Here is a 25,182-nt window from a genome sequence, read left to right on the forward strand (position 1 = left end):
CTGTGCTGTACTACACTTATATGGTGTGTAAGTATGGTGTGTAGTTAGGTCAACTTACCCTCCCTAATATATCCTGCAGGTATTTTAATTGTAATAGGTTATGGCATTGTATTTTTTTTGTTTTGGTTGGGTTAAGCATTTAAAAGTAATGGTAGAACATTATGTAGAGTAGAAGAAACATACGAGTAGAACATATATATATATATAGATTTTCTTGTAGGTATAAACATAAAACGTTAAACTCTTCCGCAATGCCTTGCAAACTAGTCTAATTTCAATTTATCTTCTTTTTTTGTAGATGCAAGGCATTCTTTATTGTTGAGCTTTCACTGCCACGAACGGTAATTTAAAGAAGATAGTGAATTCCTGATTGGATTTACTTACTTTCTTTGATGATCTGGCTATTGGGATAGGTCTTCAGGTTCAATTGATTATTACGTCCAGTCGATTGTGGTTCTTGGGCTGTGAATAATAAATGTAATAATACAGAGTGTTAGTTTGCCATCGAATTGCAGTTTTAGTTTATTTTCCATATTCTTTTTTAGCATAGTCTACTGCGTGATTAGCCTTCCCGATTAGTAGCTACTGAGGTTGGTTAGTTTCAAGATAGACTCTGGGGTGATTTTGCTGTGGTTGTGGTGTTGGCTGGTGTTTGCAATGGTGATTGTAGTACTCGATTGTAGTGGGTTTCGTACTGGCACCGATTACTTTTGGGCTGGGGTACAATCGAACTTACTATCGATCTCATTAGTGATGGGACCGCAGTCCAGCTCATCGCTGGTATCGAACGGACAATCGACCACGCCATTGCAGCGCAATCCGTGCGCAATGCACGGTCCATTCTCACAGCGGAATGTTGTCGACGGGCAAATGATGCGCAGCGGCATCAATGAGGTTGTTGGGCTTGAGCTTGTTGTCGTTGTTGTTGGTGGTTGTGGGATTGGTGTTGTGGTCGTTGTTGTTGTCGGTTTGATTGTTTTGCTTGTCGGTGGCATGCTCGAGGTTCTCCCGCCAGCAGTATGTGAATGACCTTATGGCGTATATAGCGAATGCGGTGTAATTGTGGGCGTATAGCGTATGATTGATGAAATGATTGACGATTGAGTGAATGATTGATTCAATGAATGTATAATTAAATGATTGATTTGTTGAACGATTGCTTAATTGAATTATATGATTTATTATTTGATTGATTCAATTATTATATGATTGATTGTTTGTATATTGATTTACTATATGAGTGATTAAATGATTATATGATTGACTGTTTGATTGATTGATTGTATATTAAATTTTTGCTTGATTGAATGATTGATTGATTGGCAGCAACATTTAGATAATGATTCTATTGTTTAATATTGATTGATTCGCTGATGGACAATGTTGTTGTTGCTTGCTGATTGAATGATTGAACGGAAGCGACCCCATATCCCCTTGACTACTTACCACAATTTAGCTCATCGGAACTATCCTGGCAGTCGGTTTGACCATTGCAACGCACCGCGGCGCTCACGCACTGTCCGTTGCGGCAACGGAACTGATTCGCCTGGCATTGCAGTGGACAATCAGCCTCATCGGAGCCATCGATACACTGGGGATAGCCATTGCAGACATCATCCAGAGACACGCAGTCACCATTGCGGCAACGGAACTGATCCGAAGCACAGCCTATATTCAAGAGAAGGGGGAAGGGAATTGAAAAATATCGATTAGTAAATGGTTTGATTGAATACGCATACGCTACGACTGTACGGAGGGAATCAAAGTAGAATTACAAGTATATTCAATTAAGAATTCAGAATTTATAGAAAAGCAAAAAAAAAATAATAATAATTGGATTCTTCAACAGTGCATACACATGTGTAACTTTTCAGAATAGTTTTCCGACTAGCATGCAGATCAGCTTAAGAGCTAACTAAGGATCATCGATATAAATAATAATGTAATAATTTAGATATAAGGACCATATTATATAGCTAATCTATGCAGCTACGTACTAATTGAATAGCATTAAATAAAAGCATAGTGCAGTAATAATTTAACATAAGTAAATTTCGTATTGTTTTTGTTTTTGTTTTATCGTATTAACCAATGCAGTTCTGTTCATCGGAAAAATCTTTGCAGTCGTAGAAGCCATCGCAGTGCTGTGTTGCATTTATGCAAAATTGTCGATCGTAACAGATAAACTCATTATCCTTGCATTGGGTACCTGTATTATCATTATCGTTATCGGGTTATCGGTTATCAGTTATCATTATTACAATTACAGTTTGTGCAATTGGCAAAAGAAGAATTGTCCAAAAAAGAATGGTATACGAGAAATAAGCAAAAGATACAAATTTGTGAGATAGATAAAGATATATTTATATATAGAGAGAGAGAAAGGTAGAGAGTGAGAGAGAGCGACGAATAAGCGCATTGCGGTGAATGTGCGCAAGAGTGAGTGAAATAGACAGAGCAACAAATGAAGAGTACTATATAAAGCAAAGTAGTTGAAATGATAGTCTACGGTCACACAATTGATAACTTAAGGTGCCTGTGCCTCACATTTAGAAAAAGATACGCCATCAATTAAAGTAAATCAAATGAATAAAAGAAAGTAAACAAAAGTGCTTCTAAAATTAGAGAGCTTAGTAAGAATATTGTATAGTCTATATCACGTATCAAAATAGTTATGAAAGTGTCAAAAAGAGTCTTCTATCTTGTTTTAGTTAAATATTTACTAACTTTGGTTGAAGTACAAGATATTATTTTAATGCGTCTGTCCGTTTCCGTTGGCCCTTGTTGTCGTATAATTAAATTTGAATCGATTAATTATATCTAACTGTCCTATTCGTGTAATAATATTCATTTTTCGCTATTCCCCATTAAAACCGGCTCTATTCAAAAATATTTGAGATCACCTACATATGTGTGTCATAAGAAATGAGGGTGAATTGAATTGTTAATAGATATGAATGCAAACTTACAGTTGGCCTCGTCGGAGTTATCCTCGCAATGACGCTGGCCATCACAACGTTCCACCTCCGAGTAGCATCTGCCACTGGGGCAAGTGTGCTGTGGACACGGTAGCGGTGAATATGATGGATAACGTGTCGGCTGAATGGGACAATCACGCTCATCACTACGATCGTTGCAATCGTAGTGACCATTGCATTGTTTCGAGCGATTCAAACACAAATTATCGCAAAAGAATTGATCCCTGTGGCAATCTTCTGCAGTTTGCCGAGTGGTGGCTATGAGATGGCGATTTGGTTGCGGTTATCATGCGGTTGATTGATGAAAATGTTTATTCATGTCGATGCGATGGTTGTTGTTATCGTGTTTTGTTTAATAAGAAAGAAAGAAAGACAAGAGAACGCAATGAGCAACTGTTTCTTATGTTACACAATTAGATCCGCAATCTGTTAAGCATCGTGTTAAGCATCACAAGTACAAACCTGTTCGATGTGCTAACCCCTCGCCCATGTATAACATATAACAGATTATCCCCAAAAATTGGAGTTCACAAACTTACAAACTAATTATGCATACAGCTTGTTGATTAAAGGGGGATTGATTGCGATTGATAAATGGGGTCGCGGATTGGATTTGTTTTTGGGATAGGGTGGAGAGTATACAGAGAGAGTAGTTAAATCGAATTTTGTTACCCTGTCCCTTGCAGTTATCGGGCCATTCATCCGATTGGTCCTCACAATCGAAGTGGTCGTCACACAAATATTTTTCATTGATGCATTCAAAGCTCTGGCATTGCCATTCATTTGGCAGACAGTCTCTGAATCTTGTTGAGGGCGTGTGTATGTCTACATATATGTATGACGAGATATATATATATACATACATATATTCATATATATATGTATATGTGTGTGTTTGTGTGTAGCGCATGTTTGATGAGAGCAAAACACCATAGGAAAATGAGAAAAAAACAAAACAACAAACGAAATTGAATGGACATTCAAAAATTATAAACAATGGGTGCAAGGCAGAAGAGCAAGAACTACAGAATACAACAAAGAAATAGAGAGAGAGAGAGAGCGAAAGAGAGAGATAGAGAGAGAAAGAGAGAGAAGGAGAGATGTATATAAACAGAACTTTTAGCAGTGATTGGGTGCAAAAAGAAAAGGAACGCAAGAGAGAATGAGTTGAAGCTGAAGACTGGAGCTGAAACTAAACTGATCGATATCGATAGTTAAAGAACTTGTCGATAAATCGCTAGCGATAGTATTTGTGTGGATTTGTGTGCAATATGGTTGATCATTTGTAAAATTGTGTTACCCTGACAATCGAGCTCATCGATGCCACCTTCGCAATCGTTGCGGCCATTGCATCTAATGGATTCATGGACGCATTCTCCATTGCAAGCAAAATAACCCTGCAGACATGCATTGCCAGCTTTAAGCAATAAACATACAATGAAAAAATGAACAAAACAAAAAACAATATATCATGTAAACAAACTTCTTTAACACATAAGTTGAACTACGAAACTAGCCTACAAATAAAAATTAAATAATAATAAGCCAAACTACTAAAAAAAGAAGAAAGCAAAGTTCTACGATAGTACCACGATAGTATTGCAAATTACTAAATGCTGCAGCAGTCGGGAATGATGTAGTATGACATGATATTAAGGCTTACCGCAATTGTGCTCATCGCTAGCATCGGAACAGTCCACGAGGCCATTGCACTGCAGTTGCGATGCAATGCAATCGCCCGTGTGGCAGCTGCGCCAATGTGCGATAGTATTTGTGTTATCGTTTATCGTCGATGTGATGTGATCGTGTATTTTTGGCATGTGAGATTGGTGTGGTGGATGGTGAATGGTTGGTTTGATATTTGGGGCACACAAAAACATAGAAGAAAAGCAAAGGCGAAAAGTCATTGAATTGCACGTTGATCGTTTGAGCGATCGATAGTTCGATAAATTGGCAGACATAGTCTTACAGAAAGGCGTCGTCTTGACAAAAGGTACAGTTACGCTCGTCGTTGCCATCGTTGCAGTTGACAATGCCGTTGCACAGCTGATCGCGTGTTATGCAGTAGTCGTCGCACTCGAACTCATGCTCAAGGCAATGCTCTGCAAAATGATCACGATCACGTTGAGTTGATTTGAGTTGAGTTGGGTGTGTGTGAGTGTTGTTTGGATGAGTAATTCAGTGTGTGAGAGTGTTGTGTTTGGTGGGGTGTTAAGGATTAACAGTTGACACAATATCCATTTTGTTAGCAGCCTCTCTCCGTTGTGGATGATTGTTTACCTGTGAAAGCCGGACAGCCTAGTTCATCGGTTTCATCTTGACAGTCCGGATAGCCATCGCATTTCTTCTCTAACGGTATACACTGGCCCAAGTCACACTCAAAATAATATAGATCGCACTCATTCAATGGATCATTGCCATCATTCTCATTGCTGTTGTCGTTGGTATCTAAGTCTGGGTCAGAGTCTAGATCTAATTCATGTAAATGTAGTGTGTGTGTGTGTGTGTTTGTGTGATGAAAAGATAAAATAAATGCATTCGTAAGATATTGTATCCATGATGTGAAGATGACCTATCTATGTATGTATATCTAGCATATGGCACTACCATAGTTCGTATCGTCATAGTTGAAGAGGCAATTGTATTCGTCGGCGCCATCGGCACAGTCCGTGATGCCGTTGCAACGCTTGTAGCCACTGATGCAACTTCCGTCGCCGCATTGATACTGAAAGGACATGCACTCGACGACCGGTCGACTTAGATTGAACTTGGCATGGAAGTCTGTATGTGATGTTCGTTTACGTTTTCGTTTTCGTTTTTATGATCGTATGATGATGTATTTTTTGTTCATGTTGTTTGTTGTTGTTGGTGGTAGTGGTGGTGTTGTATGTGGCAGTTGCGGATATCACAGCACAGAGAGAATATGAGATATAGCATAGAGCAGAGACAGAGAGACGGCGATTCAACACAGTTGATATATGTATATATATATAGCGTGGAAAAAGAGAAGAGAGAGTACAGTTAGCGGCATGAAATATTCTAAAAACTAGAAACTGCAGGACCAAAGCAAAATACATAATTCTGATTGTGAGTGAATGTTAACTGGCTAAGTACCAATTGAATGCTGTTAAAAGCTTATTAATTGAGAGTCGTTTGGCTTTGCTACTTAAAGAAAAAGTTTCACAAAATTATATTGTACCTAAATATTATTAATGTATTTAGTTTGCTATTCGGAATTTGTTATGGAAAGAAATTAGTTTGATTATCAAAAACTACTTTTTTGAAAGGGAAAAGAATCTACTTCGTGGTGAGTTTGATTATGATAAGCGGGATAGTAAAATAGATAGTTGCTTCATTCAGAGTACTTACGGCAAGTGCTCTCATCGCTGCCATCGCGGCACTGAGATTTGCCATCGCAGACTTGAGTCTTGGGTATGCAACCGCCGCCGCGCAGACATTTATACTGTGTGTGATGGAAATACGGGGGGCAGAGGGCAAAATGGGTGTCATGTAAAAATGCACAAGAGTGTATGTGTGTGTGTATGTGTGTGAGAGAGAGATGAGGTATGATGGGCGCTGTGAACTCACCTGGTCGCCGCTGCAATTGCATAGCAAATAATCCTCATCCTCACGCTGGTCACAGTCAGCGATGCCATCGCAGACGCTCTCAATTGAAATGCAATCGCGATTGTGGCACGCGAATTCAATGTTTTCGAGGCAATTGCTGGTGGCCAAAGGTGGCAATGATGATGATGATGACGATGAGCTGACTAAATGGTGTTGTGTGATTTGATATGTATGGTACGTATATGTGTAGAGTATTTGAGCGTGGAGCGTAGATTGTGGGAGGGGCGGTAGCAAGGAGGCATATATTTATAATGATACGAACGTGAGCACGTGAATATGACAGATACACATATACAAAAACATAAAACGAGAGAGAAAGAGATACATAGTGAGAGTATGAGAGAGAAAGAGCAAATGTGTGTAGAGGTGTGTGTTTGGCATCAATTAAAATTGAAGAAGAATGCATACAAACTATAGAATAACGTAACATTAAATACTAAATTAAACGTTTAACTTTATAACTAGCTTTCGGTGTGTGTGTGTGTGTGTTTCAACTTAGCTTAAGTAAGTTTCAATGTTCGACGCTAGAGTCACAGACATGGCATGCACTTTGTTGTCGAGAGAGAGAAAGGGAGGGAGAGTCAAGAAATAACACCAGCACCCGAAAGTATGCAACACATTTTTAACCTACTCGCTGCACCTGTTCCTGCTGTTGTTATTGTTGGTATTGTTGGATTTGGGTTAGTGGTGATGCGACTTGCTGTTGTCGTTCTTGTTGTTGTTGTTGTTGGTTGACGTTCAAGCGCAGCTGGCGCCGCCGTTGTCCATGGATTATACACGGGGGCAAGCGTCACCGGCGGCAACGTTGGCCGCGTTACGATTGGTCCTCGTGTCGTCTGCGACGGACGATAGCGGTCACAATTGTCCTCATCACTCATATCGTTGCAATGATGAAAGCCATCGCAACGCAGATGCAGTGGAATGCAAACGTTGTTGCGACACTTGAACTGATTCGATGCACACGGATTCTGTGGCGTCGATTTGCCATATTGTTCCTTTGGCAAATACAATTGATAGTCGCGCAGATCTTGTTCATCGAGCCCCTCGGTGTCGGTGTCGCGATTTTGATCGCGATCGTAACCCGTATTCAGCGGTGGACGAGGTCGGCCACCGTGATCGCCATAGTTTCGTATAATGCCGTCTTCATCGACGGTATCGAGATCGTTGATGTCGTTCGTCACTGTTAGCCGCATGCATTGATTAGGTTTTATTTTTGGGAGTGAGGATAAAGGGAAGGAGGAAGGTTGTGGGATCACCGCATGCAAAGCCGTTGACATTTTTTGGGGATTTTGGTTTGGTTTTTTGGTTTTGGACATGCAAATTTTGTTGTTGAGCCAATTGATGGGATGTTGAAGTTGTTTTTTTGTTGTTGTCGTTCCAGCGGTTGTTGTTTCGTGCAATTAATCGATTAGTTGGTTGGACACATTCGATAACCACAACCAATTTTTATACATTTTTGTTTTCGGGGAACGAATTGGAAAGAAGAGAAACAAAAATTGGAATTTGTTAAACGAAAAAAAATCAAAATCTTATCAAGTTGACACGCATTAAGAGCTACCACACAAAAGGACGAAGCAATCGAAGCATACTGAGAGACAACTCAGACAGAGTGAGACAGAGAAGACAGCAAAGGGAAACAATAGTTGCTGAAAAGTTAAGAAACCAAACACCACAATTTTAATCACCACAGAGAGAGCAAGAGAGACACAGAGAAAGAGAGCAGCAGCAGGAAGCATTACACTCTAATACACTTACTTAATTCATAATTTAAGATACAAGTAGAGAGAGAGACACACAGATTTATCGATAACTATCGAAGTCTATCGTTGCGACAAGCACTTACCGCAGTCCTGCTCGTCTGTGTAATCGTTACAATCGTAGATGTTATCGCAATACTGACGGATCGGTATGCACTCACCGTTCCCGCAACGGAATTCATTATACAGACACTGAAGTTCATCGTTGCCACCTGATGTTATTGCGATTGTTGTGTTATTTTCAATGTGTGTGTTTGTGTGTGGTTATCGATTGTCAATATATTGCATGTGTTTCGATGATGGGGGGTAATGGAGTTAGCTATGTAAGTTATGTGGCGAGAGGGGGCAGAGGGACCGAGAACGCGAACTCGAAACTGACAGCGCAACATCGTAGAAAAAACCATAGCTGCAAGTGCGAAACAGTGTCGTGTGTGCCCCATTACTTACCTGCCACACACTCACACAAACACAGTGTAGTTTCTTTTTACGGTACACTCACACTCACCATCGCAATAGCGCTCATCGGATATATCCTCGGGACAATCGATGTTGCCATTGCAGAGGAGCTCCTTGGCAATGCAGGTGCCGTCATCACACTGCCACTTGTCGTACAGACAGGCTGCATGTGCAACAACAAACAGAAAGAAAGAGAGAGAGAGAGAGAGCAAGAGCGAGAGAGAGATATACAGATATCAAGAGAAGAGTGAGAGAGAGAACTGTAAAACATACGGCAACCCTCCTCGTCGGAACGATCGTGCGGACAATCGGCGCGTCCATCGCAACGATGCACAATCGATATGCAGCTGAGATCGCGACAGGTGAACTTGCCCTTGGGGCACGTGTAGCGCAGCTTGGGCACAACTGTGCACCACAGCAAATGCAGCAAGAAATCAAAACGAAGAGCATTTAGTGATGAGAGAATGTTCAGTGATTGATTGCTGATTGATGCATTGCGTACTTGAGCTCTTAAGTTGGACTAAAACCATTTCAATTGTATTGATAAATAGAATTGAATAAAGTATTTATGAAACTAGAGGCAAATATATGATTGAAACGTGATTGAAATCTAAAATATTAGAATCAGATTCTTTTTTTAAAATAAGACAGTTCCAGTCCTATTATTAAACACTAAGATTGATTAAGTGAATGATTGAGGAAACTTATTTGAATTGATTTCAATAAAAATAATAATAACCCTGAAATGATTGACATATTCTAATGTTGCGATTGCAATAAATGCAGAAAATTAACATATTTATCATCTCTTCTGCCTAAATCTAGAATTTTTTGAACAAGTAGTGAAACTAGGATTGAATGATTAAGGAATCTTCTCTTGTATAGAATTGAATTCATTGAAAGGTATGTCTGACTTTTGAAATGTGAGTTGTTGATAATTTGACAGAATTAGGCAACTGATTGATTGTTTGAGGAATCTTCTCTTGAATTAAGTTGAAATTTGCTCAAGTTGCTGTGAATGATTGCTGTAACTTATCATCAACTGAAAGGAATTTCCTAGAAAGGAATTTCTACCTTGATTGAGCAAATACATTATATTAAAGTTTTTGTATCAGTCCAGTGAATCTCAAGTAGCTTATGCAGAAGAATTGATATGACTGGGTGATTGATTGACTGATTGATTGATTGAGAATGGTGTTAGGTTCGATCGAGGTGTGATACTCACTTCCGTCGCAGTTCTCCTCATCGTCGCCTTCGTTGCAATCGGCGTGGCCATCGCAACGCTGGCTGTCGCTGATGCAGTGTGAGCCATCGCGACATTGATACTCCATGCTGCTGCAGGCGGCAGCTGATGATGTTATTAGTAGCGTTATAGCGAGCGGTATTATGGTTTTGGTTTTGGTTTTGGTTTTAAGTGTTAGTTGGCCGATTGACCAGCGCAGGCAGAGTGCAGTTAGGGGGGGGGGAGCGAGAGAGAGAGAGAGATAATAAAAAAAAAAGATAATGGGTTAGTGGTTAATACGATTCGGTTAATTGTTAATTTTAATCATGATTGAATTGCGTTTTTGTTGTAGGCTTGGCAACCCGAAAGCAAAGCAGTGAGTTCTGACCGCTGTCGGGAACGGTTTTGCTCATCGGTTATCGAATATCGATTATCGACTATATGGGGCTAAGCTTACTTGCTAGTTTGTAGTTGTTGTTGTTGCTTAGTCAAACTTAGTTTACGCATAGACGCCCATAAGATTGTTCTTGGGCTTGTCTACCAATAATATTAAGTATACGTAGTGTTTGTTTGTAAGCGTGTGTGTGTGTGTGTTTGTGTTTTAGATACTTTTGGTATAGATACATAGATACATAGGTACATAGTGTGATCTGTGAGCTACTACTTACGGCAGTCGTCGCCCTCATCTTCGCCATCGGGACAATCGTTGACGAGATCGCATCGCTGTCTGGCCTCAATGCACTTTCCACTGTGGCATCTAAACTGATTCTCATGACATTCTGCAATCAAAAGAAAAGAAAATGAACAACATTAATAAGCATAGCAACAAATACATTTTATATTCATGATTGTGTGTGTGTGTTTATTTTTGGATATGGCAATCTTGCAATTAGCCCTCAACCGGATGCAGTTTAACAAGCACTTCCCTTTGTGCCTCGTTGCCTGTTGTTGTTGTCGCTGCTCTCGCTCAACTTGAAAGCAAAAGTTTGTTAGGTGTCTCTCTGTGTGTGTTTCGCTCTGTTGATAAGTTGATAAGCCTGACAACAATTCAACTCAACTCGACTCGACTCGACTCGACTCGAATTCGAATTTTAACTGAAGCTTCCCATTCCGCTTTGACATTCTCTCCCCCCGCTCTTTGGCATCGTTAGCCACAGTTTCCTGTGCATGTTTTTGCCTTTTTGAACCCTTTTTTTCTGGCTGTGTGCCTGTGTTTGTGTGTGTGTGTGTGCGCACATAACACCTCCCACTCTTGGTTGTTGGACAGGACGCCTAAAATTTCATACTCTGGCTTTGGCTCTCTGTCTCTGGCAAAGGTCTTAAGTTAAGCATTTTCACAAATATTTTTCCACACTTTTCTTTGGCCTTTGGCCTCGACGCGCCCGAAAGTATGCAGCACAAAGTGACAAGCAACGCGGATTTGATTACAAGCAACATTACACACACACACACATACACACGTTCGCACACGCACAAAGCGAACAAAGCAACATCATTGCGAGAGCTAGAAAAGGAGGCGTCAACACAGACCAAAGAGACACAGCGAAACAGAGAGAGAGGGAGAGAGAGAGAGAGAGCGAGAGAGAGAGAACGAGATCTGAGAACGGCTAATTAAAAGCAAAGAGACTGAAGACTGCAAAAGCCAAACGTAGGCGGACTGGGGCGGGGGCGTGGCACTTAGCTCAAGTGTAATCAGAGGAGCTTTAAGTTTTTTGTTGTCACAATCAACAATTAGCAAAGTATTTAATGCGCAGCCGAGCTATTTATGGCTTAACAAAAATATTAATAAATATACAAAATAAATCTAAATATTTACAGTTTTTAGAGTAATTATTTGTCATCGCAGTCTCTTTTACAAACACACATATATATATATATATAAATGTATAAAATAAATATATATATTTTCAATTTTATAGTAATTATTTTGTCAGTCTCATTTTTGTTTTGTTGATTTGAGTTGACTTTTACTTTGAATTGAAAGAGTTGGTAATTCTTTTCCTCATTTTTTTGGGGGGTTCATTGTCCGCCATAAATGCACAATTGTCGTTTTCAACGCCATCGTCATCGTGGTTAACTGCAGCACCAACTTTAACTACTTTTTGGGCGCTCACAAATCGCCAAAGTTCATTTTTTTCCATTTGGTTTCGTTTCGTTTCGTTTTGCTTTGGTTTTGCTTTGCTCGCAATTTTCAACACGAAGCTGGCGAAAGCGTTTTCTTATTATTATTTTGTCGGCATGTCAGCCATATAAGAAGTTTGTCTGTGCCGCAATTGGCACGCCCCCATGTCATGCCCGCCTCCTCCGCTGACTGCAGTTTGACAATTTCGCTTTGCGAATTTTGTTGCTCAACGTTTTTGGCGGCGCAATGCGGCGCCTCAAAGTATGCAACTAAATTCGCAGGCAAAACAAACACAACAACAGCAGCGAAAAACCTGGAAAGGCAAATGGCAAAAGGCAAGCAGCAAGCAGCAAGACGAAAGACGAACGAAATGAAACAAAGGTTTTTGCTTATTGACATTAAAGATTCAATAATGGCCAACATATGGCAGCTGCCGGATTTGGCTGCCAATCTCATCAGCCGACACAACATAGCAACCTTCAAAAATGCGACTACCTCGACGGCTCGACAACATTTGCGAGTGCACGACTCAAAGATACGCTTTATTTTTTCAAACAATAAAAATATTTCATTTAAGCCGATGGCCTTAGTTGCTAGCACTCCTTTCTTTTAGTTATTATATAATTTTGTATAATAATTAACATGAAAATAATAATAAAGTTTACTCAACAATTTGTACATTTCTAAAGAATGCTATTTGGGTTAAGGTTTATGCATCAGATATATATTTTCTTATAGAAATAATGTATATGTCCCGCAATAGTTATTCATATTATATTTAAGTGTTTGTTTTTAGAGAAATCATTAGACAAACAATTTGCAAAAGAGGTTCAAAAATGCTTCTTGAAATTTTAAATCAGTTTTTATTATATTTTTTTTTTCTATTTTACTATTCCTATTTTCTATTTCTATTTCTATTTTCAATTTCAAGTTTTAATTTTATTTTTTTATTTTCCATTTCTATTTTTTTTCTATTATTTATTTTCTTTTTCATTTTTCTATTTCTACTTACAATTTTATATTTCGAGTTACTAATTCAAATTTTTATTTTCTGTTTTATGTTTTCTATTTCTAGTTTTCATTTTTGTTTTCTATTATTATATTTTGATTTAAATTTCTTGTTTTTCATCAGTTAACTTTTTATTACATTTTCATTTTGTATTGCTAAAGAGGTTCCTTGAGTTACCTAATGGTTCTTCAAATAAATAGCCACAGACCTTTTCATAACTAATACAAAAATTCTTATAAGAAATTTTAAAACAAAGTTAAATTTAATTAACTGTCGATTTCACCAACAAATCAGAATTTTCAATAAAAACATTTGTGTATAAATAAATTACTAACTATTTTAGTGCTCGATTGTTACATTTTGAGTTGCAACATTACTGCCTAAGGCAGAACTGATTACTGGGTATAAAGTGTGAGGCTTCCAATTATAGTCGAGGCGAGCAGACGGAAGCTGAGCTATTTGCCGGCTCGTTTGATGCCGCTTTTTTTTGGACATTGGGTAAACAAATTACGTGCAGCATTTATAATCCGCAAAAACCGAAAACAAAATGCTCGAATTTTTGTTGAGTTTGATCTGGGTTTGCAAAACAAAAGGATGTAAACACAAATTGGCCAATTGCAGCAGCAAAATAATAACAAAGGGTAAAAGACAACGGCAGACAACGTCAGACAAACAGGCAACAGGCTAATGCCAAATTGGCAGCTGCCGCACACACAGTTGCAACACTTGGTTGCTGTACGCCTGTTGCCTGGTCAAATAAAGAGAGAAGCAAAGAGCGAGAGAGAGAGAAAAGGAGAGCGAGAGAAAGCACAAGAATGATAGAAAGACTTTATTTGCAGCTTGAAGTATCCGATTGCTTTTTGGGAATTTGTGTGTGTCTCTGATCCAGACTCAGCTTTACACTCTGGCTCTCTCTCTCTCCACCTCTCCATCTCCTTCGCTCTCTCTCTTTCTCTCTTGCGAACTGCCTTGAAATGAGAGCTTGTCAACAGGCGCACAGCTGTCGCAGCTGCTGTGACAGCTGCAAGTACAATGATTGACCACACAACTCGCTGCTGCTCGCAACAACCATTTGCACTTGAACTTAAATCGTTGCGCCTGCAAGTATGCAACACATTTAACTTCCACACACGCACACACACACATACACACACACACGAACACATACAGCTGCAACTGTTTCGAGTTGAGGCTGGTACTAAATTCGAGACGATAATTGATACGTGGCGCAGGGAAAACGTAAAAGCGCACAAGCCAAAACCGCAAACAAACAAAGTTGAGTGTTGCGCAGCATATTCGGGGGTGGCAATTGCCAGGGGAGGTGGAGGTGGAGGAGTGGCGAGTGGGGAAGGTGCAAAGGAAGTTTGCGAATTGCGGGTTGAAGGTTGCTGCTAACTGTGTTTGATGGGTCACGGGGTTAGCTTACGACGCGTCGCTAGAGCACCACAATTTTCACAAAAAAATCAAAATAAAATCAAATGAAAATAAAAGACTTAAAATATGAATCGTTTGACAGTGAGCAGAAATGGCAAAGCTCGATGGCAAGATACGCTATTAATGTGGAAGTGGCGAAGATTGTGAGATTTCCAAAAGTAAAATTACAAAATTATTAAAAATTATGTTCTCAAGGGATAAAGAATATTGGTCAAAAATTACTATTTGAGTAATTCTTTATTCTAAACATACGAGTTTTTATAAGTTAAATAATGTAAAAGATCTCATCAGCTAGTATTCTCTTTGCTATAAAATTAAATGTCGTATTTAATACTAGATTAAACATTAATATTTAAGCGACAACTTTAATAATCATTATTGAATGATTTATATTTTTGTTTTAAATTTGTTCATGCCTTAATAGAAAGCTAGCTGAAAAATAAATATAAATTATGAAATAATATTTATTAAATGAGCCTTATTTGTTGCTTAAATATTTAGCAAACATTTGTAATTAAATATTTTATATAAATACTTTTTTTAATAAGCAAAGTCGCAAAAATAAGCATAAAAATGATATTGAACGCGCCTCATTTGCTGCTCAAATATTGAACATATATTTGTTATATTAATATGTTAAATAATGATTACAGGAAAGACAACAAAAATGATTTCAGTACTCGCTGCTATAGATATATATAGATACGCTATTAATATGTCAAATAATTATTGAGATTTAAAGTAAGGACTTGTTGCTTAATAAACAAAAAAAATTGTAAAACTCATTGCAATGACCCATTATTAAATTTTAAATGATTATTGAGATAAATATTTAAGGTGAATACTCTTAGTCAAGTAAAATAAAAATATGTATTGAAAATTCTATTCGCTAAATAGAAAATAAATAGTAAATTAAAAAGGCTGTTACCAACTGATTTAACGCCGCTCTTTTTTACAGGGTATAGAGAAAAGTAAATGCAAAGCAGTCACGACAACGCAGCACACAAAAAAAGGAGCAGGGAAAAAGGGAAGGAAAATCGACGCGTGTCGCGACAGACGTTTAAAAGCGTTTTTCAACAGCTTGGCTGCTGCTGCTTAAAACATCTTGTTGTCACATTTTGTTGTTGTTGTTGTTGTTGTGTGTAATAATCGCAAGTATTTTGATTTGATTATTGCTCGTTAGCAGCGTTAGCAGCTCTCTTTCTCACCCACTCAACCACTCAAGCTGCTGATCGACTCATTAACTCGCTTATTCGTCGCAAAGTGCACAACAGACACGCCTTAACAACAGTAGCAAAAAAATGAGAATAAGAATAGGACAAAAAAAGAGTCCTGCGAGTGCTTTAAGGTTGGCTTAAAGAGCAAACGCTTGGCAATGTTTTCGCTTGAGCCATGCAAAACGGTTATTAGTATGCATTCCCCTTCACTTCAGCATTAATTAAGTCAGAAACTATAAGCGATAAACATTTGCCGTCATGTCTAATCGATTTCCGTGCGTTTTACGTCGCGTATACGCAACATTTTTACGCCAAACGGAAGAGACGACCTCAAACGGTAGTTGTAAACGTAACTGTAATTGTGTGTGAGTGTGCAAGTGTGTGTGAAGGATCTTGATGTTGCGATGTCAATGCGACACACACACACAGAAACACACACACACACACATGTGTCTGCATAATTACAATGAGTAGTTCACTTTTCCGCCACGTGGAAGCGAGACTTTCACGCAGCGCTTATCGGAAATTAAACAGACGCAACCACATCTTGCAATCCATCTCAATGCGGCATATCAATACAAATGAATAATTGCTGTGAGCGGTGTGGACACAAGAGCTCGCCAGCAATCGTAATAGTAGAAATCCGTCCGTCTGTCTGTCTGTCCACTTGTTTTAATGTGCATAACTTTCTCGGTCTTGTAGCAATTGCTCTGAAATTTTGTAGAATTGTTTAATGTCTATATAGTTTGCATATATATAAAAATTGGACAGATCGGATGGATATATCCAAGCAACAGTAGTAGAAAATGAAAGTTGATTAACCCTCTAGTGGCCAAGACCGAACATTACAACCTTTTTGTGTAGACACATTTTACGATCTTTAAGGTATAAGTAAACATTTATATTTGTTAACTTAGGAGTATCTTCAATATTTTTGTAACTTTTAAAATACCGGAAATTTATTTTCTAATGAAAGTAAATAGTTCTTTATGATCCGTCCGTCAGTCTGTTTGTCTCCGTTTTCTGATGTGCGTAACTTTCTGAGTTTTTTTGCGATTGCAGCTTTGAGAACTGGTTAATGTCTATATAGCTAGTATATATATATTAAAACTGCTCAGATCACTTGTATCCAAGCAGGAGTAGTAGAAAATCAAAGCAAGGCACTAAAGGGTTAGCCCAAGACAAATCTTACAATTTCTTGCTTAGACAGAGCAGCATTTATTTTTTGCTAAGTTTGAAGTATCTTGATTATTTTTGTAATTTTCAAAGTCATAGCTCAATTTAATTATAAGATCATTAATGTCTAAGTAAGCATTTATTTTTTGCAAAGACAGAAAAAAATTGAACAATTTCTTACATTAAATTTCGTCACTTTGCCTTATAAAAAAAAGCGCATATTTAAATGACAATAAAAAGGAAATTCTAATGTGGAAAAAAGACGTAAAGTACTTCATAATTCTTGTTAATTTATTGCACTTGAATTCATTAGCTTTTCCGCTGCTAACAATTTGAAATTCATATTCATTTCACGCACACACATAAAACATGGTTGATTTGTTTGCTTTGCAGCTGCAAAAGTCAGATTGATTGACAAATGATTCAGTCAGCATTCAGGTGACATTTATGATGCACTGAAGTGAATCAGCGCTGTGAATGCCACAAATTTAAGCCATTACAATTAAGTGAATCAGTTAATACTTATTATGCTGCCTCTTCGCTTCAAGCTCCATGCTCCACGCTTGAGCTTGCCACTTGCCACTTGCCACACAAAATGCATGTCAAGTGTCGTGTGTTGAGCTTGAGCAAACGAACTCGAACGTTGCTGCGGTCAACTGACGCTGTGCTGTCGCTTGATTGATTGTCATATTCATATTCATAATCATAATCATAATCATACTCATACTCATAGTCATATACACTCATTGTCATTCAAGTGCAACTCGCTGGCTCTTTCTATTCTATCTCTCTCTGCCCCTCTCACTCTGTCAACGTTAAAATGGCCGCTTAACACGAAGCTGCTCACGTCGCAAGCTCATGAATATGCACACACACTTGTGGCAGGCACTAAAGTGGGGTTGTGGCAGATTTTGTGGCTGGGGTGGCAAATTGTGAAGAAGCGCATGCCGCATGCATTCAAGGCACTGTGTGCAACCAAAATGCCGCGAGCGCGTTATTTAATGAGTCATTAGCCAGCGGTTTTTTTTTTTTATTTTGGCCAAAAAGGTGGCCTGGTTGCAAGTTGCTTGCAAGTTGCAACATGCTGCCGGTTCTGTTGGTGGCAAAAGCGTGTCAAATGCACGGCGACAGTTGTCAGTGTTGCAAGCAGCGCGCGCAACAGAGAGAGAGAGAGAGAGAGAGAGAGAGAGAGAGCGAGGCACAGCACAACAATTATGTGTGGCGTCTGCAGTTTTAAGTGCGCCTTTGCATGTGGCACTGTTTGCTTAGAAAAGCGCAGAGGCGGACGGGCGGCAGACAGAACACATAGGCATTAACACACAATGTAAACATTGCATAAATACTTGCGGAGCAGCGAGAGAGACAGAGACACAGGCACTTGTTGGCCAGAGAACTCCCGAGAACTCGAAACTCGAAGCGACAACATACAAAATTTTTGGACGCTCAGCAAAATCGATGAAATTGCTCAACACACGCGTGTTTTTTTTTTTTTATTCGGAGGAACTAGATCTAATACTAAATATAATAAATATAACATAACATTAGGCACTAGAATATAGAAAAAAAGGTTAGAAAGAAAACTGTCAAGGAAATTCTCGTGGTACTGCCGTGAGGTATTGCTTCACGAGACCTTGACGGGAGCTCACTCCCCTCCGTTACGCCTGCGGGTACGTTCCCTTTCGAGAGTTCGTAGTGCGGTGGTCACTTTTTCTGCATAGCTGCATACCGCTGACCAGTATTCCTCCTTCTCCAGCATACGGTTGACAATAGAGTCCGTCGTGACTCTACATCCTATCGCTTCTTCGAGCTCTCGTCTCTCACTAGCAAAGCGCCGACAGCACACTAGGATGTGTTCCGCCGTTTCTTCAGCTTCGGGATAGCAATATAGGCACATCGGGTCGCTGTCGTGTCCAAATCTACATAGGTAGCTGCGGAAGCAGCCGTGCCCACTCAGGATCTGCGTCAGATGATAGTTGACGAAGCCGAAATTTCTGCTGACCCATTTGCCTATGTTTGGGATCAGAGCATGGGTCCAGCGGCCCTTACTAGATGTGTCCCACTTATCTTGCCATTTCCTTAGGCACTCTGTCTTAAAATTGGTCGACATGTAGTGAACATCCTCCATCTGGTTAGCCCTCTTGTGATTGTAGCTGTGAGTCCTCTCTAACGCCAGAGTATCCAGTGGCATCATGCCAGCTATCACTAAAGCGGCGTCGTCCGATATGGTCCTGAAGCCACTGCAGACTCGCAGCGCGCAGAGTCGATAGGTCGTCTGCATCTTCCGCCTATACGCCTTCACCTCCATTGCTTGCACCCATACTGGAGCGCCATAGAGCATTGTTGCTCTAACCACATTTTGTAGCAATAGTCTCCGACCTTGCTTAGGGCCGCGCGTATTTAGCATTATTCGACTCAATGCCTGCCCTACGACAGCAGCTCTCTTACCAGCATAGTCCAGGTGTTCGCGGAAGCTGAGCCGCGTGTCGATTAGGACGCCTAAGTATTTAATGGCTCGGCTCGACACTATTGAGGTCCGACCAAGGTTAATGTGAGCCACTTCGACGATCTTTCGGCTACTTATCAGGACCGCTTCAGTCTTGTGATCGGCCAATTGCATCCCCACTGTCGCAAGCCAGTCTTTGACAGTGGCAACCGCTGCACTACAAAGTAGCTCAGCGTCGCCTAGTTGTTTCGCTGTCACCACTAAGGCCACATCGTCTGCAAAGCCGACAATGGTTGCAGACTCTGGAACGTCGAGCCGCAATATGTCATCGTACATGATGTTCCATAGTAGCGGGCCCAACACTGATCCTTGCGGTACTCCTCCAGTGATGTTGAACGATTTGGTTCCATTATCCGTTCTATATCTCAGAATGCGTTTCCTGAAGTAGTCCTCAATTATTTCCATTAGGTAGCTCGGGGTGTTGAACCGCCTTAAGGCGCCTATAATGCAGCTCCAGTTTGCAGAATTGAAGGCGTTCTTGACGTCCAGAGTCATGACTATGCAGTACTCCTTTGCACCACCACGCCATCTTCTGCCTGCTATGGCTCTCCTTGCTATGTCCGTTACTTGTGAGATAGCGTCTACGGTTGAGTGATGCTTTCTGAAACCATATTGCATGGGTGACAGATCTCCTGCTTGTCGGACAGACTCCTCTAGCCTATGGCTCACCAGCCTCTCCAATATTTTGCCTGCTGTATCAAGCAGACAAATCGGTCGGTAGGACGACGGCGAATCAAGTGGCTTGTTCGGCTTTGGGATCAGCACCAGATTCTGCAGTTTCCATGGGCGGGGAAAGACACCTTGCCTCATACACTGTCCAAAAACTTCTGTAAAGCACTGCGGCTGGAGCCTGATCGCCATCTTCAGCGCGCGATTTGGGATCGCGTCCGGCCCAGGTGACTTGGAGTCCTTGATTCTTGCCGCTGCCAGCAGTACTTCCTCTACCGTAACCTCTGGGACCTCCGTATAGAGCCGGTGCTCTACGTGATCTTCCACTGTTGGAACATTGAATGAGCCCGTGAACAGAGCATCCACTATGCCATTTAGGACTCCCTCCTCTCTAGGCACTGCACAGGTATTGGGCTTGAGTTTTTTAAGCACCACTTTGTATGCCATTCCCCAGATGTCTCGGTCGGCTTCGTCGCAAAGTTCTAGGAATTTCTCCTTCTTGCTGCTCAAGATGGACTTCTTCAGCAGCCTGCGATTAAGCGCGTACTCCAGCCTTCTTGCCTCAAAATCAGCTCTGCCTCGTGAACGTTGCAGGATCCTTCGCGATCTTATACATCGCCTTCTTATGTCTGCGATCTGCTGGTTCCACCAGTATACTGGTACGTGGTGTCTCTTGCACGATCTTCGCACCGCCATGCTAGCGTCGCAGGCATCCGTGATTGAACGCATGAGCAGCTCGGCGCTTACCTCTGCGTTGTCACTCCAGTTGGGAACTGCAAAGGATCCAGCGAAAGCTTCCGGGTCCAGGGTGTCAACTCTGTAAGCCTTTCCGCTCTGTAATCCATTTGCTCGCGGTGACTCGGTATGGTCCAAATCTATCGTGATCGCCCTATGATCACTCGCTGTGTAGACATTGCTAATGGCCCATTTCGCTGATCTAGCAATTGGATAGCTAACGAATGCTAGATCTATAACCGATCCAGTGCCAGCTCTGGTGAAAGTGTGTTCGTTGCCATGGTTCATGAGAGCCAGGTCTAGTGTGGCAAGGGCTTCCAGCACTGTTTGTCCTCGGGCGTTTGTCCGGCTGCTACCCCACTCCTCCGCCCAGGCATTGAAGTCACCAGCGATGATCACTTGCGGCTTTCCCCTTACATCGAGTGCTATCTCCTCCATGACGGATGCGAATTCTGAGATGGTGAGACTGGGAGCCAGATAACAGCTGTATAGCCACTGGTTCCCCCATCTAGCCCGCACGAACCCACGCGATGAGCGCACATCAGTAAGCTGGGGCTGTTCCAGGCCACATACCCATATTGACGCCTTTCCTTCCGTGTCTTCGACGTACTTTGGACTCTGAATTCTCTTATATGGTTCGCTCAGCAAAGCAGCATCCACCTTTAATTCTCTAACCGTCTGCTTCAGTAGCTCTTGGGCCGCAACACACGCGTGTGTGTGTGTGTGTGTGTGTGTTAGACAAGACAAACTCTCGGTCTGTCTGTCCGTCTGTCTGTCTGTGTGCCTGTTGTTGCCCCATCTTTCCTGTTACCGAGTTGTTGCCACTGATTTGTCGCATTCCCTGCGCAATGTGACAAACGTTAATTTTTCTGCCTTGTTTTGCATACGCCACAAACAACAACTTTTGCCTGCATGCGAGGGGGGGCGTGGTTGGTGGCAGGGGCAGGGGCAGAGGCAGGCGGGTGTTGCTGCCACGACATTGCGTGCGTCGTCTTAGTTACTTGAGCAATTTATGGCAAATTAAATAAATTTATCATTGTGGCCAGGCCGCAGCTAAAGCTAACTTTCTGTGACCCCCCTCACTCCCCTCTTTGCACCCCCCACCATCCCCTTCTCAACCCCTTCATGGACGCAGCAGTCCAGCAGTTGCAGCTACAGCAGAAGAAAAAACAATTGTAATTTCGCAGCTCGATTGAAAAAAAAAAAAGCAGGAGAGCGAATCAAATTGAAGAAGTTGCTGTTGTTGTTTTTCCCCTTCTGGTTGCTGCTGTCGTCGCTCCAGCCCCGCACCAACCACCCCGCTGCACCTTTTGACAAAGTAAAAGTGTCAGCGTGTGCCAGGCACAAGGCACAAGCTCAAGTCAAGCGCAAGTTTTTCGCCAACTTTCTTAAATACTTTTGCGGTTGGCAATGCAAAGCAAAGGCAAAAGCAGAAGAAAAAAACAAAAAAAAAACCAAACCGCAGCAACAAACCGAACAACCAAAGAACCGACAACAACAACAACAATTAATGCCGCGTGGTTTGAAATTGGCTAAATATAAACAGAGCCAGAGAGAGAGAGAGAGAGAGAGAGAGAGAGAGAGAGAGAGAGAGAGAGAGAGAGAGAGAGAGAGTCAGAGAGTTGTCAGTTCACAGTTCACAGGTCGTTCGCTGTTTGTACAACACAACGTGGCGTATGCGTGATGTCTGCCTCTGATTTCCTGTGTCTGTGTTTTTGTGCTTTATGAGTTCACTTTTTGACGTTGCGAATGCAACGAATTAATGCAAATATATGTGACTTTGAGTGTGTGTGTGTATGTGTGTGTGTGTGTTGCCTTCTGCTCATAATGTAGATTATTTAATTCACCGAGTCTTGAGCACTCCTTCCTCCCCTCTCCCTCTCTCCACTTTTCTATCCCCTGGCCGAAACTTAACTACAAACCCTCTCGATTGTTGTTGTTGCTGCGCTATCTTGTGATATATCGCTGGGCAATTAAATATTATCGGCCGCAGAGACGTCAAAAGCTGAAAGAGATGGCTGCAAGAGTGAGACAGAGACAGGGACAGGGACAGGGACAGGGGGAGAGATAGCATCAGACGGACACGGACATGGCTCGTCCGAAAAATTGTCATTAATCATCGCGAATGACGCGAGCTGCACGCAACGGCAACGGCAACAATAACTGTAACAGCAACATCGACAACAACAATAACAGAAACAGAAACAGAAACAACAGCAACATGAGTAACAAGCAACATCAGCGATGGCAACAACAATCATAATAACAATTTGTGGCCAAATATTTGTTGCCCTGACCGCAAATTTCTATTCGACGCCCTTTTCAAAAATCAGCCCCCCGCCTCGTCTCAGTCTCTCTATCTCCCTCACTGTCTCTCTGTCTCATGTTATTGCTGCTGCTGCTGCAAGTGATTCATATCTAAAAGCACTCAGCTATGATGCAATATTCATGAATGCTGCTCACACTTGGATCTGCATTCTCTGCACAATTGCTACTCGTGATCTCAGTTTATCTTAAAACACTTTGAATGTCGTCATGATTTGCCAGCTTTATGCGATTTTTGCTGTTCTCTAATCAAGCATGTGATCACTTACACACACACACACACACACCAATTAAATGCAGCAAACAATATGCATATGATCACTGAATACAATTTAATGCTGACAATTAAGCTTTGAAATCATTTGCAGCTGATTTTTTGCATATTTTTGTGATACACAAATTAATGAGTAATTTCCCAGGCACCATAAACGTTAAATGATTCTTTTTAAAAATTTGTTATATAAAGATTAAACGTTGATGAAAAGCTTTTCATGTCGCTTAGTGATTGATTTTTTAATGAAAACCAAAGACATTCATGCTATTGAGAAAAATACGAGTTAGGTTTAGGGAGATTGAGCTTTTTATGTTTTATTTCTTAGATTATTGTGATGCTGCTTATAAATAGATATTAAAAGATAGATCGTTAGGAAGAATAATCTTGAAATTATATGATATTTTCTTTAAAAAATCATTTATTTAAAAGATTCTATTTACGAGTAATTTAAAAATTTCTAATATCTTTTGTTGTTGTTGTCCCCATTATGAAGCTAATTTTAAATTGTATTCTTCAAGTCTTCTAATCTATTAAGGATCTATACATCCTTAAAAATATATTATCCTATTATTTGTATAAATCACTCAGAATGATTTTAAAACTGGTAATTTCAAATTATTTTTAATATATTTTTGTAATGGTTAATTTCTTATATTTAATGAGTAAATTCTATTCAAAATATACTATGGAGAACAAAATATACCAGCTTGTGCGACATGATTCTGAAAATATGCCAAAAGAATATACCGAAAAATACTAAAATATACCAAAAACTTTATTTGCTATATTGATACACCATTACATTCAAAATATAGAATACCTCTTATTATCATTTATTTATTTTAAAAATAAATACTTTGATAATATTTCTATATAGTTGATTTATTTATTAATTTATTACCATTTATTTATCACTATATCGCTTCGAAGTGATTGACTTTTTTTCATTTACAGTCTTTAAAAATGTATAAATAAATTGCTAAGCTCACATATTCTTGATTGTAAATAAATAAATTGAAATGCTTCGCTCTTAATTTATTTATTTGCTACTCAACTACTTGAGAATTCGTTGCGTACATTCTCACATCTAACTCAGTTTAATTTGTAATGGAAGCGATTCAATTGATTCATGAATACATACAGAAGTGAATCAACTTGCTATGCATTCATAATTGCCGCCATTTATGCACAACTCAAGCAATCCGACTTGCAGTTACCCTACAAAACATGTGGCTACGCAACCCCATTGATTAGATTGATGTAGGGTATGGATGCAATCAATCTCTTTCTCTTTCTCTTTTGCGTTGCTGTTCATCTCATTCAACTGTCCAAACGAACCATTTCTGTACTGCATATTAATGCCGCGGCATTTTTGTGTATGAAATTCATTCAGATTTTTATAGACTTTGCCGCTGCTGTTGCTGCTGCTGACCACATTCAAAACACGACAGCGGCGGCACTTTTGTGGCATTTGTGTGCCACACAAACCAAATGGGAATTGCAATTGGAAGATGTGAGCGATGTGAGATGTGGGATTGGGAATGGGAATGGGAATGGCATTTGCATTGGCACGCGTAACTTATGATGCTAATGCTGCTGCCAAATGCAGCATCGAAACGCAGCAGCAGCAACAGCAAAAGCAAAAGCAACAGCAACATTTGCATCCAGCTGTCTGCTG

The 25,182-nt window shown here is 40.3% G+C and overlaps 1 protein-coding gene across 32 annotated transcripts in view; it reads right to left on the bottom strand.

The window, feature by feature from the left end:
* The window catches only part of LOC133847934 (basement membrane-specific heparan sulfate proteoglycan core protein), a 103,322-nt gene that overhangs the window by 24,814 nt on the left and 53,326 nt on the right, over positions 1-25,182 (bottom strand). For 10 of the 32 annotated variants that reach the window (XM_062283237.1, XM_062283235.1, XM_062283247.1 and 7 more), the window contains 11 exons: positions 10,709-10,819; positions 10,044-10,166; positions 8,449-8,574; positions 7,237-7,785; positions 4,279-4,395; positions 3,651-3,803; positions 2,970-3,236; positions 1,447-1,668; positions 737-1,030; positions 385-462; positions 59-73 (listed from right to left, as the gene is read on the bottom strand). In XM_062283237.1, coding sequence (XP_062139221.1) covers positions 59-73; positions 385-462; positions 737-1,030; positions 1,447-1,668; positions 2,970-3,236; positions 3,651-3,803; positions 4,279-4,395; positions 7,237-7,785; positions 8,449-8,574; positions 10,044-10,166; positions 10,709-10,819 — 2,055 coding nt within the window. Of the gene's footprint in view, positions 1-58; positions 74-384; positions 463-736; positions 1,031-1,446; positions 1,669-2,969; positions 3,237-3,650; positions 3,804-4,278; positions 4,396-5,258; positions 5,451-5,585; positions 5,760-6,347; positions 6,442-6,566; positions 6,749-7,236; positions 7,786-8,448; positions 8,575-8,867; positions 8,982-9,091; positions 9,224-10,043; positions 10,167-10,708; positions 10,820-25,182 lie in introns of all 32 variants that reach the window. The other 22 variants (XM_062283241.1, XM_062283262.1, XM_062283242.1 and 19 more) reach the window with 18 other exon arrangements.

This window comes from Drosophila sulfurigaster, chromosome X (assembly GCF_023558435.1).
Source record: "Drosophila sulfurigaster albostrigata strain 15112-1811.04 chromosome X, ASM2355843v2, whole genome shotgun sequence".
NCBI classification, from domain to species: domain Eukaryota; kingdom Metazoa; phylum Arthropoda; class Insecta; order Diptera; family Drosophilidae; genus Drosophila; species Drosophila sulfurigaster.